Here is a 12,783-nt window from a genome sequence, read left to right on the forward strand (position 1 = left end):
TCATCAGAGCAAACACAAAGGCTGTTCTCACAGCTGGTTCGGTGCACTAGGTGGAGAGCGCCTTCATGAGAGAGGGCGTGAACTTCAGGCGTCCCTGACTGTGTCGCTGCTTCAGCACCAAGGAGAGCGTCCTTCTAAAAGAGCTTGCGTCTATTTAAAGATGACATTCTATCTGTGTGTTTCTGGAGGCGGTGGTTACCTGTCACTGAGGGATGGTCACCAGCGCTGTATCTCATGTTTGGGCGTTCAGCACGCTGAGACAGCAATGGTGGATGAGTCATGTTCTCACTGCGGGAACATGACCATCTCTGAGTTGCGGTCTAGACTCCATCTCGCAAGGGGTGGAGTCCCTCTGCCTCCATCTAACCCTCCACAGAGGGTTACTTCAGGCAGTAGTGCGGGTGATCTGAGTGTTAGGGTGAGCGTGCTTCCCCCAGGGACCCAACCCCCGGGGAACCCTCACCGCTCCCGCACTTGGCAGCCAGTAGAGCTGCTGTTGGAATGCGATGGGCCACCCACGAGGTGTGTACCATCCGTATCCTTCGGGGCTCCTCTTGACGACCAGATGTCCATCACTGCATCGGAGGGAGGGTCAGAAGCTTCTGGAGATGAAGTGTCGGCGCAGGGGGCTCCTTCGGGAAGATCCACTGTGCCCGATATGGATCCGGAAATGGATGATGGCTTTCCAGGGCCACTGAGAGAGACGGGCTCCTTGTAATTTCTGACTTATAAAAAAATTAGAATGTCCAAAAGTTGCTATGTGACAGGGTGTACAGAAAACAAGCTTAGAAACACAGAACTATGTTTTTATAAGCTGTCGACCAAAAAAAAAAAGAGCGTTTAAGGAGACAAAAGTGGATACAGGCAATAATACGTGAAGCTTCAGCAGAAGAATGGGTAGATTTTGGGATCCTGACACTCAGTATGCCTACATGTACAGTAAACATTTTGTCACTGTTAAGTCAAATATCCAAATGTCAGTTTTATATATTACATTTCCTGCCGCTGATTACGTTCCCCTCTAGTGGGTGAAGTTCTCAGTGTCGCGCTCTGTCTCAATTGCCTGTATCCACTTTTGTTTCCTTAAATGCTCGTTTGGGTCAACAGCTTATGAAAATGTATGTTTTTTGTGTGTTTTTTTTTTAGCTTTTTTGCTGCACACTTTGTCACATAGCAGCTTTTAGACATTGTTCTGTTTAATGTTATAAGTAAAAAATGACAAGGAGGCAACCTCACGCAATACAAAGTCAATGAATTAGTGGTCTTCAGATTATGACACATGTCGCTCTGTCTCTATGCTATTTTTAAATTTGTCATTTAATCTGAAAATGAGCATTTTTGATTTAGTCAGCCAAAACAGTTTTGAGGTTAATTGATCTAATTTTCTGTCTCTGGAAAATAGCGATCTGTGTCATTGTATTATTTGTATGAATTTTGTGTCTGTTTTTTAATGAGGGATTTGTGGACATATCAAAGTTTTTCGATTTGTGCAGTACAAAAAAATAAAATTAGACAGAAGTGCATGCTGTTACTAGTTATATTATATTAAATCTATTCTTGTAATTAATAGGGTTATTATTGAATATTTTCATGAATTACTCCACATCCACCAGAGCACGAGAACATTTCAAAATTCCGACAGACTTTTTTTCATTAACATATAATTTAATATTTATGATGCAAGACACAAATACACTCTGCCTAAGTATTTCTGTTTTTTTTTTTGTTTTTTTTTACACAATTTATTTCTCTCTCTCTCTCTCTCTCTCTCTCGTTTTTTCTTAATGTACCCATTGTCTGTATTTGTAAAACATAAAAAAAAAAATTAATGGGAGAAATTCACTGCAAAATCAGTGCCGTTAAATCAACACTCATATATATATGTCTCACTAGATATAACTACTTTAACCTCTTACAATACAATACAATGACATATTCCTGAAAAATCTTTATTCGAACAGTATAATTATACAATTTGTCTACTATAGCTATAATATTAACTATATGCATAATTACATATATACTGCAAATTAACATTTTTCATTTAAGTGATTGATATAAATTTCACATATTTGCTCTGAAATACATATTAATCCCATCAGCTGTAAGTATACAACTGGACATATGTTAGAGTTCTGATTATAAAATAATGTCATAATGAAGACAATACAATATAAAGATCACATAATCGTGTTCTCACTGGCTTTACCAGACAGATCTAAATCAATGTTTAATGAACTCTAGTGGCCACTAGTACTGGTAGTTGCCTTTTACTGTTTGTAAGTGCATATACACATATGCACCGCTTAAGAATGTAAATTAAAGAAAGTGAAAAATGTACTTGAGAAAATATGTGAGGACAGATTCATCAACTACACTTCATTCCAAGTTTAATATGACAAATTAAGACATTTACAGCTGAATGTTCATCTGACTGATAGAGAAAAACTCCAGACAGCTCTCCGTTCATGCATTGACTGTACACCAGGGCTCTTTCAGGTCCTTTAAAATGTCCAAAAATCCCTGGATTGTTATTTACAAAACTTCAAAACATTTTAAAATGTTTGTGGACTTAAAAATTGATATCCTATTAAAATCAAACTGGTTTTTAATGCCTCTGATGTTCATACTTTGATTTCTTCCTCCGCCTCAGTGAAGCTGTACGGCGTCCTTATGTGTCTGAAAGATGAAGGTCTCTGCCGCTCCTCTTCAGGTCTTCCTCCTCCAAAGTGACGTGTTAGCATGCTAGCCGCCTGCTGGAACCTCCTGGGCTCAATCCCAATGTCTGCTCCCATCGGACGCCTGACTGAAGCATCTGCTGTCGGCTGATTATGATCCATCTCAAAAACAGAGCTCGGCTCCTCCTCTTCCTCGTCCTCCTGATCCTGACGGCTTGTAATGAGGTAGCATGAGCTGTCAATCAATTCCAGTACCTCACTCATGAGGGAGGGACCGAGGTCCACCGTGAAGGACGAGAGCGAATCAGATCGTGTCATCGAGACGTCACTGTTCTCCGGCAGGGAACTCCGTCGACTGTCTGCACTGAGCAGTTCAGATGTTTCTGCAAAGCTTTGGTCCAGTCGTGATAAACGAGGCAGCGTGACGAAACCAGAACGAAGACCTGCAGGAGAGGAAAACTCACATGTTTCAGCAGATCTTTCACATTAGTGAAGTGTGCCAGGATGAAGAGATGCACTAAAGCCCTATTCGGACGGGATTAGTTTAACATGGAGAGGTGGGGTAAAGTAATTATTACCCCAACTTCTCAGTGAGTTTAGTCCCGTCCGAATGTGCCATCTCAGTCATCATTACGGACAATGTCAGGAAAGAACTTACCTTCTGTAAAAAAGGTCCGGGAAAATTACCTCAGGTAATACTAATCCTGTGCGAATAGACACGCTGTAAATATGTACGTAAATATTCCGTCATTTCCTATTTAAAAGTAGTTTTTCAACCGGGACAAGTGGCAAACCTCAAGTTTTCTGCTTACCATTCAGATAAAAAAGGTTGAAAGCACTTGTCAGAGGCACTAAACTTATTTTAGCTTTTGGTAAGTGCCTATTACCAACATAATCCAATCAGAATTTAATTAATTTAATGAATAAATCGTTTAACAGGACCGGACCTAACTGTTTTATATAGGTTATATATAGGTTAAATGACGACAGAGAGGTGACGGCGGTGCGTAAATCGAGTTACCCCTCCCACTTCTGCTACTTTTACTGAGATTTCTTATCATGTGTGAATTGACCATTCCTATTACTGACGTCCTGTGGTAAAATTACATTACTCCATCTACCCTTGTAAAACCAATCCTGTCCGAAATAGGGCTTAAGATACTCAAGTATTGACTTATTATGACCTCTGACCTGTAAAGTTTCCAGAATAATAATCACACGCTGTTTGTTAATTGGCCTGAGGAGAACTGGCACCCCGACTGGCACCCCGTTTCTCCCAAGGTTTATTTTTCTCCATTAGGTCACCTAATGGAGTTTTGGTTTCCTTGCCACTGTTGCCTCTGGGTTGGCGTGCTCAGTTGGGGACACTACATTTTTCTAAATTTTTCAACTAAATATCGAAATAAATCTAATTATTAAACTAAATTAACCATATAAACTAAATTACTGATCTAAAGCCCACACTGTCACTGTATGATAATTGAAATTAACTGATGATTTCACCGTTTTCTCCAGAATGGCTAGACGGCTGAATAAAATTATGCTGCATTATTTTCCTGTTTAACACTGTAAAGCTGCTTTGAAACAATCTGCATTGTTAAAAGCTCTATATAAATAAAGTTGACTTGACTTGACTTGACTATTTACTTTCTTAATTCACATACATTATTGTGAATGATTTATCACATGAAAATGTGTATTGTACATGTTTTATACAGATGCACTTTCTCCATCCAATCAATTCCTCATGGAGAAAGTCAAGTGCTGTCCTACATTTTTTACAGCATTTATTTAAAATAGAAATATTTTCTAACTATATAAATCTTTACTATCACTTTTTTATCAATTTAACACATCCTTGCTGAATAAAAGTATTCATTTCTTTCAAAAAAAGAAAGTAAAAACTCACCCCAAACTTTTGAACAGTAGTGTATATTGTTAGAAAAGATTTCTATTTTCTATCACCCTCCATATTTTTCCTCAAGAAAATTAAGCTTATTTTAGTTTATTTGTCATAATAATACAATGCCTCATATAAACCCCAAATTCTCATTCTGTATAACTAATACACAGTACCAAAATAAACAGTAATAGGGGGTTCAATAAAGTTCTATTTTTGAGTTTTTTATTCATTACAAAGTATATATTCTTAGCATAAAAGCTTGAAAAAATGAAAATTTGAGAATCAACATATATTTATATGTCCACCTCGAATGCAATTTAAGTCACTTTGGGTAAAAGTGCCTGGCAAAGGCATAAAAGTAATAGTACGTGTGCTTTGAGTGTGGGAAGACTTTTACTAGAGGGGGCCATTTAAAACAGCACCAGAGGATTCACACTGGAGAAAAACCTTACAAGTGTTCACACTGTGACAAGAGATTCATTCAGTCATCAGATCTGAAAACACATGAGAGATGCATTTTGTGTCTCATTTTAATGACCGCAGCACTGGAGCTAATTGAATAAAACCTGATCAAAATTCGACCATCTGCACGATGAGTGACAAGGACGTACGATGACACTACACATCTACAAAAAATGTCAGAGTACAGGTACAACTCTTGTAATATGGTCGCAATATGTAATATGCCCAGTAGGTGGCAGCATGAGATTGTTGTGTTGTGTGTGTGTTATATTTAGTGGTCTTTATGTCAGTCTTTGATGGTTTTGGGTTTCCCAGAATAAGGGAAATTCCAGAATTCCAGAGACATTAGACACACACCACAGAGAACAGCACTGCACTTTTCTTCAGTCCCTTCCTCATATGAGTCTCTGCTTCATTTAATGCAGGTGTGTGTGTGTGTGTGTGTGTGTGCAGGTGTGTGTATTCAAACTACAATCATTCCCGATAAAGGTCATTCACTCTGTCTGTGTCTTTGGTAATTACAGATTTATCGCTGTTTTCTCAGCATCTCATGTTTTCAACTGCCATCTTTTAAGAGACCATGTCATGTTAAAAATAGCTTAACTTTAGACGTGCAGTGCAGCAGATCAACGTCAGTTTCAAACAATAAACCAATCAAAATAATTAGGCGAGGTACAAACATACTGAGTGTTCACACCAGAAACGTGTACAGGAGTTAATGCAGTTATAAATGCAGTTTCTGTTCATTTCCACTGGAGCGTTCAGTGTGGACCTGAGTACGTAAGCTCAGTTATTTTGTTGTTGAAACCAAAAGGACCGAAACTATGACTAAAACTGTGTGCAATCAACTCTTTCCATGTTTGTTGTCTTCTCCATCTGAGTGGTTATCTAGAAAACCAGAGGTAAAGAGGTGGAGTCTAAAGACCTAGTTTTTGACTTATCCTGATGTAACAGGCGTCGATCAGTAAGAGCTGTGCGAGTAAACCTCTGTCACGATCACCAGTGAGAGTGCCCATGTAGTCCACCAGAGGGCACTCCACCTCAGACTATTGCCATATCACCAGAAGATTACATTACTCACAATACTCACTGCCCGGACACATCATTCCTGATTACATCAACCTGTGTCTCATTTACCTTGTTAGCTCACCCTATAAAAGCCTGGTCAATTCGGTCAATCATTGCTAAGTCTTGTTTGTTGTAAACTGCATTTCTGAGCGTTTTCCCTGGTTTCATGTCTCTTGGTTTTGGATTACTTGCCCATTCCGTGGATTACCCTTTGGTCTGTCTCTCCTGTCATGTTTGCTTGTTTGGACTGCTTGCCTGTGTATGACCTTTTGCCCTTTTTTGACTACGATTGTGGATTACCCTTCAATAAAGCTGCATTTGGCCTATATATATATTACGTTTCAACCTCACTTCCCTGATCTCAAAAGGCATACTAGGTCTTTAGCATCCTTGTTGGCGCCTGCCTCCCACAACAAAAAACGTCGGTTTGAATCCTGCTCGGACCGTGTCAAATAGGACCGGTTACATTTGGTGCCGTGACGCGGATGGGAGTGAGGTTTAGAGGGGTGAGTGTAACGGACGTAGGTCAGTAAGAGCTGTGCGAATAAACTTCCCTTCCCTGATCTCAAGAGGCACTCTAGGTCTTTAGATTCCTTGTTAGCACCTGCCTCCCACAACAAAAAACGTTGGTTCGAATCCTGCTAGGGCCATGTCAAATAGGACCGGTTACATTTGGTGCCGTGACCCGTATGGGAGTGAGGTTTAGAGGGGTGAGTGTAACGGACGTAGGTCAGTAAGATCTGTGCGAGTAAACCTACTCCCCTGATCTCAAGAGGCACTATAGGTTTTTAGAGTCCTTGTTAGCACCTGCCTCCCACAACAAAAAACCTTGGTTTAAATCCTGCTCGGGCCATGTCAAATAGGACCGGTTACATTTGGTGCCGTGACCCGGATGGGAGTGAGGTTTAGGGGGGTGAGTGTAACGGACGTAGGTCAGTAAGATCTGTACGAATAAACCTCACTCCCCTGATCTCAAGAGGCACTCTAGGTTTTTAGATTCCTTGTTAGCACCTGCCTCCCACAACAAAAAACCTTGGTTCGAATCCTGCTCGGGCCATGTCAAATAGGACCGGTTACATTTGGTGCCGTGACCTGGATGGGAGTGAGGTTTAGGGGGTTGAGTGTAAAGGATGTAGGCTAGTAAGAGCTGTGCGAGTAAAACTCACTCCTCTGATTTCAAGAGGCGCACTAGGTCTTCATCATCCTTGTTAGTGCCTGCCTCACACGCCGGAGATCGAGTAGGGCTGGTTACATTTGGTGCCGTGACCCTGAAGGAAGTGAGGTTTAGGGAGTTGAGTGTAACGGATGTAGGCCAGTAAGAGATGTGTATGTAAACCTCACTTCCCTCGCCTCAAGAGGCGCGCTAGGTCTATAGTGTCCTTTTTAACACGCTTACCTTCCACGGCAGAAACGTTCGAATACCGCTCGGAGTGGGTCGAGTAGGACCAGTTACATTTGGTGTTGTGACCCGGATGGGATTGAGGTTTAGGGGATGAGTACAACGGACATAGGCAAGAGTACACAGTAAGAGCTGTGTGTGTAAACCTCACTCCCTTAGCCACAAAAGGCATACGTGGCTGTGATCCGTGCCCGCCTGTCACACTGGAGACCCCAGTTCGAATCCCGATCGTAGAGGGTTGAGTAGGACCAGTTACACTGAATCACTAGAATATGCGTATAATAAGTGTTTATATTGTGACTATTTAAAGGGTTAGTTCACCCAAAAATGAAAATTCTGTCATTAATTACTCACCCTCATGTCGTTGGACACCCGTAAGACCTCCGTTCATATTCGGAACACAAATGAAGATATTTTAGTTGAAAGCTGATGGCTGAGAAAGGCTTCAGACAGGCCTCCATTGGCATTCAGTACATTGACACTTCCAAGATCCATGAAAGGCACTTAAAACGTCGTTACAAAGTCTATCTCACCACAGTGGCTCTACAATAACTTTACGATGCGACGACAATAGTTTTTGTGCGCAAAAAAAAATCAAAATAACACCTTTAACCAACTTGTTCTCGACTTCCGTGTGTGCCTCCACGACGCATGCGCGAGAATATGACGTAGCACCGGCGTTCAGGAATCCATGAAATACACACTTTAACCCCATTTTGAGAACTACGCCGAGACCTAAAGCACGATCAATGTAGAATTCAACAGCTTCGACACGCTTCCTCTGCTTGTAAACGAATCGCTTCTGGGTCATATGTCCGAACGCCGGATCTGCGTCATATTCTCGCGCATGCGTCGTGGAGGCATACACGGAAGTCGAGAACAAGTTGGTTAAAGGTGTTATTTCGATTTTTTTTTGCGCACAAAAACTATTGTCGTCGCATCGTAAAGTTATTGTAGAGCCACCGTGGTGAGATAGACTTTGTACCGACGTTTTTAGTGCCTTTCATGGATCTTGGAAGTGTCAATGTACTGAATGCCAATGGAGGCCTGTCTGAAGCCTTTCTCAGCCATCAGCTTTCAACTAAAATAACTTCATTTGTGTTCCGAATATGAACGGAGGTCATACGGGTGTCCAACGACATGAGGGTGAGTAATTAATGACAGAATTTTCATTTTTGGGTGAACTAACCCTTTAAGAGCGAGAGGGACATCAATTGCTGGAGAGTAGCCCAGTACCTGTGTGACTCGTCACATACAAAGGCTGTATACGAATTCGCCCCCTATACCCTCATTCACCATTCCCCACATTAGTCCATTAATACAGTACACTTGTGGTAGTGAATGAAAACGAGTGAGTGAATTCGGACACTGAGTGTGCCAGAAGGGCTTTCGCTTTTGCATAGTTTGCGGTTTAATAAGCTCCTGTAGTAAGATTAAAATTTGTATAACTCTGTCATGGAAACTATGTATAAATCTTAATTAAACAATCAATTAAAAAGGAATTGGCGCATGCATCAGATGCGCATTTCAGAATCTTGGCGAAATTAGTAAGACACTTTAGTACGGGTTTACTTTTTCAACGTTTTTTGAGCACAATTTGGACACTCATTTCACATATTGTTTTTTGCATACTATATAGTAGGGAAGGGGGCATATTTGGATACATCACTAGATAAAACTACAATGGTGTTTGATATGTTTGGTGTCTGTGTTCATACCATAGGAGCAGAGTGGCTCGTCTGGTGAGCTAGTGGAGGTGGACAGCATCGCCCTCATCAGGCCGCCGTTGGTCATGTTCAGCTGAGGCAGCGAGATGGCATTTTTAATGATGGGCGAGATGGGAGGTGGAGGGGACGAGAAGTCACGTGATCCTCCTCTCAGCCGGGGCATAGGGGGTTTCCGTACGTGCTGTAGAGTTCGTGACAAAAAACGTGTCGTTCTGGAGCCAGAGGGCGAATCCGGGTAACGCATACCATCGCTGTTAGCCGAACCGCCGTAGTTGCTAAGGAACGATGTGTCACCAAAGACGTCGCCGCCACGGCCCACGTGCATCGTGTGGCGGAAGTCGCCAAGAGGCGGGCTGATCATGTCCACCGACAGGTCGCTCTTAAACCGGCGTTTGCTGTGAGATGTTGACACCAGTCCTTTGATAGCCGGCAGCTTTCCCAGACTCATGACTAGGAAAATGTGATTTAAATGAGCCTCAAAGAAGATCCAAAAGCTGTTGATGAGGATGTGCTCCTCAAATATAAACAGACGTTGTGTGTAAATGCAGCAGAATAAAAAGTCAATGTCAGTTAAATACTAAACGAGATCCCAAAAAAGTCACTGGTGGAAAAATTTAAGGCGTCAGAAAATTGCCAATATTAAGCCTAATGTGGGTGTAAAGAACCAATCAAAAACAGAGACAAATGAAGCATAATAAATGCTAAATAATAATAAAAAAGTGCCTAATGCTACATTTATGATGCAATCAAATGCTCAGATAAATAAAGCTTAATAAATGCTAAATTAATGTCAAACATTAATCATTAAAAGATATTGAGAGAGAGAAAAATGATGGGAAAACATGTAAGAAAAACACTAAAAATAAAAGTCCTAGTGCTAGTTTACTAAATTGATCAAATACTGGGGTAATCCAGTTCGATAAATGCCAAATTAATGTTAACTAATCATTAAAGAGATCCAGAAAAAATAGTCTAAAATGTCAGAAAATAAAAGTAAAGATAAAGCCATTAATAATTAAAAAAGTTAATTATAGTGTTTTTCAAAATGGGAACTCTTTGATTAAATGTCATTGAAACACGTTTTTAAGAGCGTCATTTTGACAAACTCTGGATACGAGCGCCATCTGATGACATCACATCTACTAATATGAAGTGTTTATAAATGCTCAGTGAGACACGTTCATATTCTGTGCTGTGTGAGCGCCATCAGTCCGTGAGCCGCCGCCTATCCCGACCCGGAGTTTAAAAATAACCTGGTAAAGAAGCCTAATAGGATTTACGAAGAGTTTAAACACCTTCCAGCGAGCAAAAACCCCAAACTCTCTCCGATGGTGGAAAAAAAATGATGTTTCTTGCACAAAATGTCTTCAAAAATAGCACACAGCATTTAGAGACATTTCACAACTTCTTTCCAAACATCAAACTTGCTCTCAAATCTGCATTCGCCCCTGAGAGCACATCCACACTATACATAGATCGGCGTTCCTCCAAAGATTTGGATCTTCTATTAGATTTGTGGCCGTCCTTTTCCTTCAGTGGAAACCCACCTGTCATCCTCCATCGCTCTGATCCGATGTGTTTAGTGTTTAGGAATCCCACCGCAGGCCTTCGGCGTCCCCGAATCCCCCAAAACACCCGGTCTAAAGCGCATCAGACGCGCGTGTGTGATCCGCTGTGTTTTGTCTGGGGCTCCAGAGGAGTTTGAGCGGCTGGGATTGGCCTGGATTAGCGGGATTATTGGTCCTCACTCTCTCTCTCTCTCTGTCACTTCTCTTATTCTTTCACTCGTCGGACCATCTCAATCCATTTAGCCGCCCGTCAGTCAGTCTTTTCTTTTCACACTGTGACACGCATCCTGAGAAAGAGAAAAAGAGAGCCAAAAACCAGACGACCTGAGATATATTGTTAAACAAGTATCTTTATATCATCATTATCATCATCATCTCTGTGCAGCACTTTCTTAAAAATAATAATAAAAAAAAAGACTTACAGACAAAACTTGATTGTCTTTAAGTAGTTTATTGTTTTTTTATCTTCATTGTTTTCCTTTTTTGGACTTATTGTCAAATAAAATCACTAGATGAAGTGAGGATTGATCAGTATTTTATATTGCACACGCTCACTGGAGATAAACACGTCAAATAAAAGTCATTTTAAAAGGAAAAGCACTCAGAAAACACTTAGAGGAAAAAGTGACTCTAATGAGCCCCAAACTTGTTCTTTTTCTTTTGATTTACACAATTGGTGGAGATCAACAGCATCATCCGGCTCTGAAAACAGAGTATTTTGGCATGGTCAGATTAAAGTAATGTATTTAACATACAAACACACACACACACACACACATCTCCATCCACCCAGACTGTTGTTGAGTTTAATTACACCAGTGTGTGTATCTCTACACAAACAAACACACACAACCACGTCCAGCCCATCAGACAGACTGAGGATGAGTGCGAACTAATGGAAACAATCTGTGTGTTTCTCTCTTTCACTCACATGCATTATTCTTTATGCTTTACGCTTTTTGTGATGATTTAACCATGTACTATATGCAACCAATCCTCACTGCATACCCATAATGTGTGACAGATGACAATCCAATAGTTAAATTGAACAGTTTCACCCCAAAATCAAAAGAAATTATATTTGACATTGCATTTAATTCACCCCAAACATATCGTACTGTATTGCAAACTAATCTCATTCGCATTACTGTAATGTGAAAAACAATTTTGTAAGACATTTATGACATTCACCATCCAGACTAATTGTCTGAAGGAAAGCACTTCACAAACACAACAATACGGAACCATCAGAATACAATAACCAAACATGCACATTAAAGCGTCTGATCGAATGTCCTTTACTTCCCCTTTGACGTAATAAACATTAAACTTACCTTAAACTAAAATAATGGCAACGTTTTTCGGAGCGCAGATGAACAAACTCCAGAGACGCGCCGCCGCTCAGCGCGCACCCGCGAGGTGAGTATGACGCGCATGCGCGCGGTGGGACACGCGCCTGCTGCAGTGAGCGGACCTCATGCCATTTTCACACGGTATGCTCACTTTTGACATACATATTTTTTTTATATAGTTTTATTTTCCAAATGTTATACATAAAGAAAAATATAATCTACATTAAAACAGTCATTTTTTTATTTTACAAAAAGAAAACTGCTTCTTTTCCCTCTTTCTTTCCCCTCTGTTTCTCATTCTCATTCCATTCATCTCCAAGCAAAACAGTCTCTGGCTGAAGAACTTTATTCATATGAGAAGAGGAAATGTTTTTTGGACTTGGACGCCGGACAGGCGCTCCCACAGAGAGGACAAAATTACAGTTTCACCTTCTTGGTTTCTTCCTCTCACTATCAGGCATAACATTATGACCTTTCTAATATTGTTGGTCCCACTTTTGCTGGCAAAATAGCCCTGACCCGTCGAGGCATGGCCTTCTCTAGACAACTGAAGGTGTGCTTTGGTATCTGGCACCAAGATGTTAGCAGCAGATCCTTTAAGTCCTGTAAGTTGCGAGGTGGGGCCT

General features: G+C 40.9%; 1 protein-coding gene across 1 annotated transcript; it reads right to left on the minus strand.

Moving 5' to 3' along the window:
- Window positions 1-1,735: 1,735 nt before the first annotated feature.
- cdc42ep1b (CDC42 effector protein (Rho GTPase binding) 1b) lies at window positions 1,736-12,230 on the minus strand. Its single transcript, XM_079815649.1, has 3 exons — window positions 12,140-12,230; window positions 9,229-11,092; window positions 1,736-3,121 (listed from the first exon to the last, which is right to left on the minus strand). Exons 2-3 carry the CDS (start codon window positions 9,683-9,685, stop codon window positions 2,625-2,627), a joined length of 954 nt encoding a protein of 317 aa, XP_079671775.1. The 5' UTR covers window positions 9,686-11,092; window positions 12,140-12,230; the 3' UTR covers window positions 1,736-2,624.
- Between the last annotated feature and the right edge of the window lie 553 nt (window positions 12,231-12,783).

The sequence above is a fragment of the Gobio gobio genome (assembly GCF_949357685.1).
Source record: "Gobio gobio genome assembly, chromosome: 1".
Classification (NCBI taxonomy): domain Eukaryota; kingdom Metazoa; phylum Chordata; class Actinopteri; order Cypriniformes; family Gobionidae; genus Gobio; species Gobio gobio.

What these genes read in the sequence shown, in the direction of transcription:
- cdc42ep1b (XM_079815649.1), bottom strand. Translation starts at nt 9,685, where the DNA reads ATGAGTCTGGGAAAGCTGCCGGCTATCAAAGGACTGGTGTCAACATCT. An exon ending in CGAGCCACTCTGCTCCTATG is followed by an intron (nt 3,122 to 9,228) that starts GTATGAACACAG and finishes CCTCTCCTGCAG; the next exon opens with GTCTTCGTTCTGGTTTCGTC.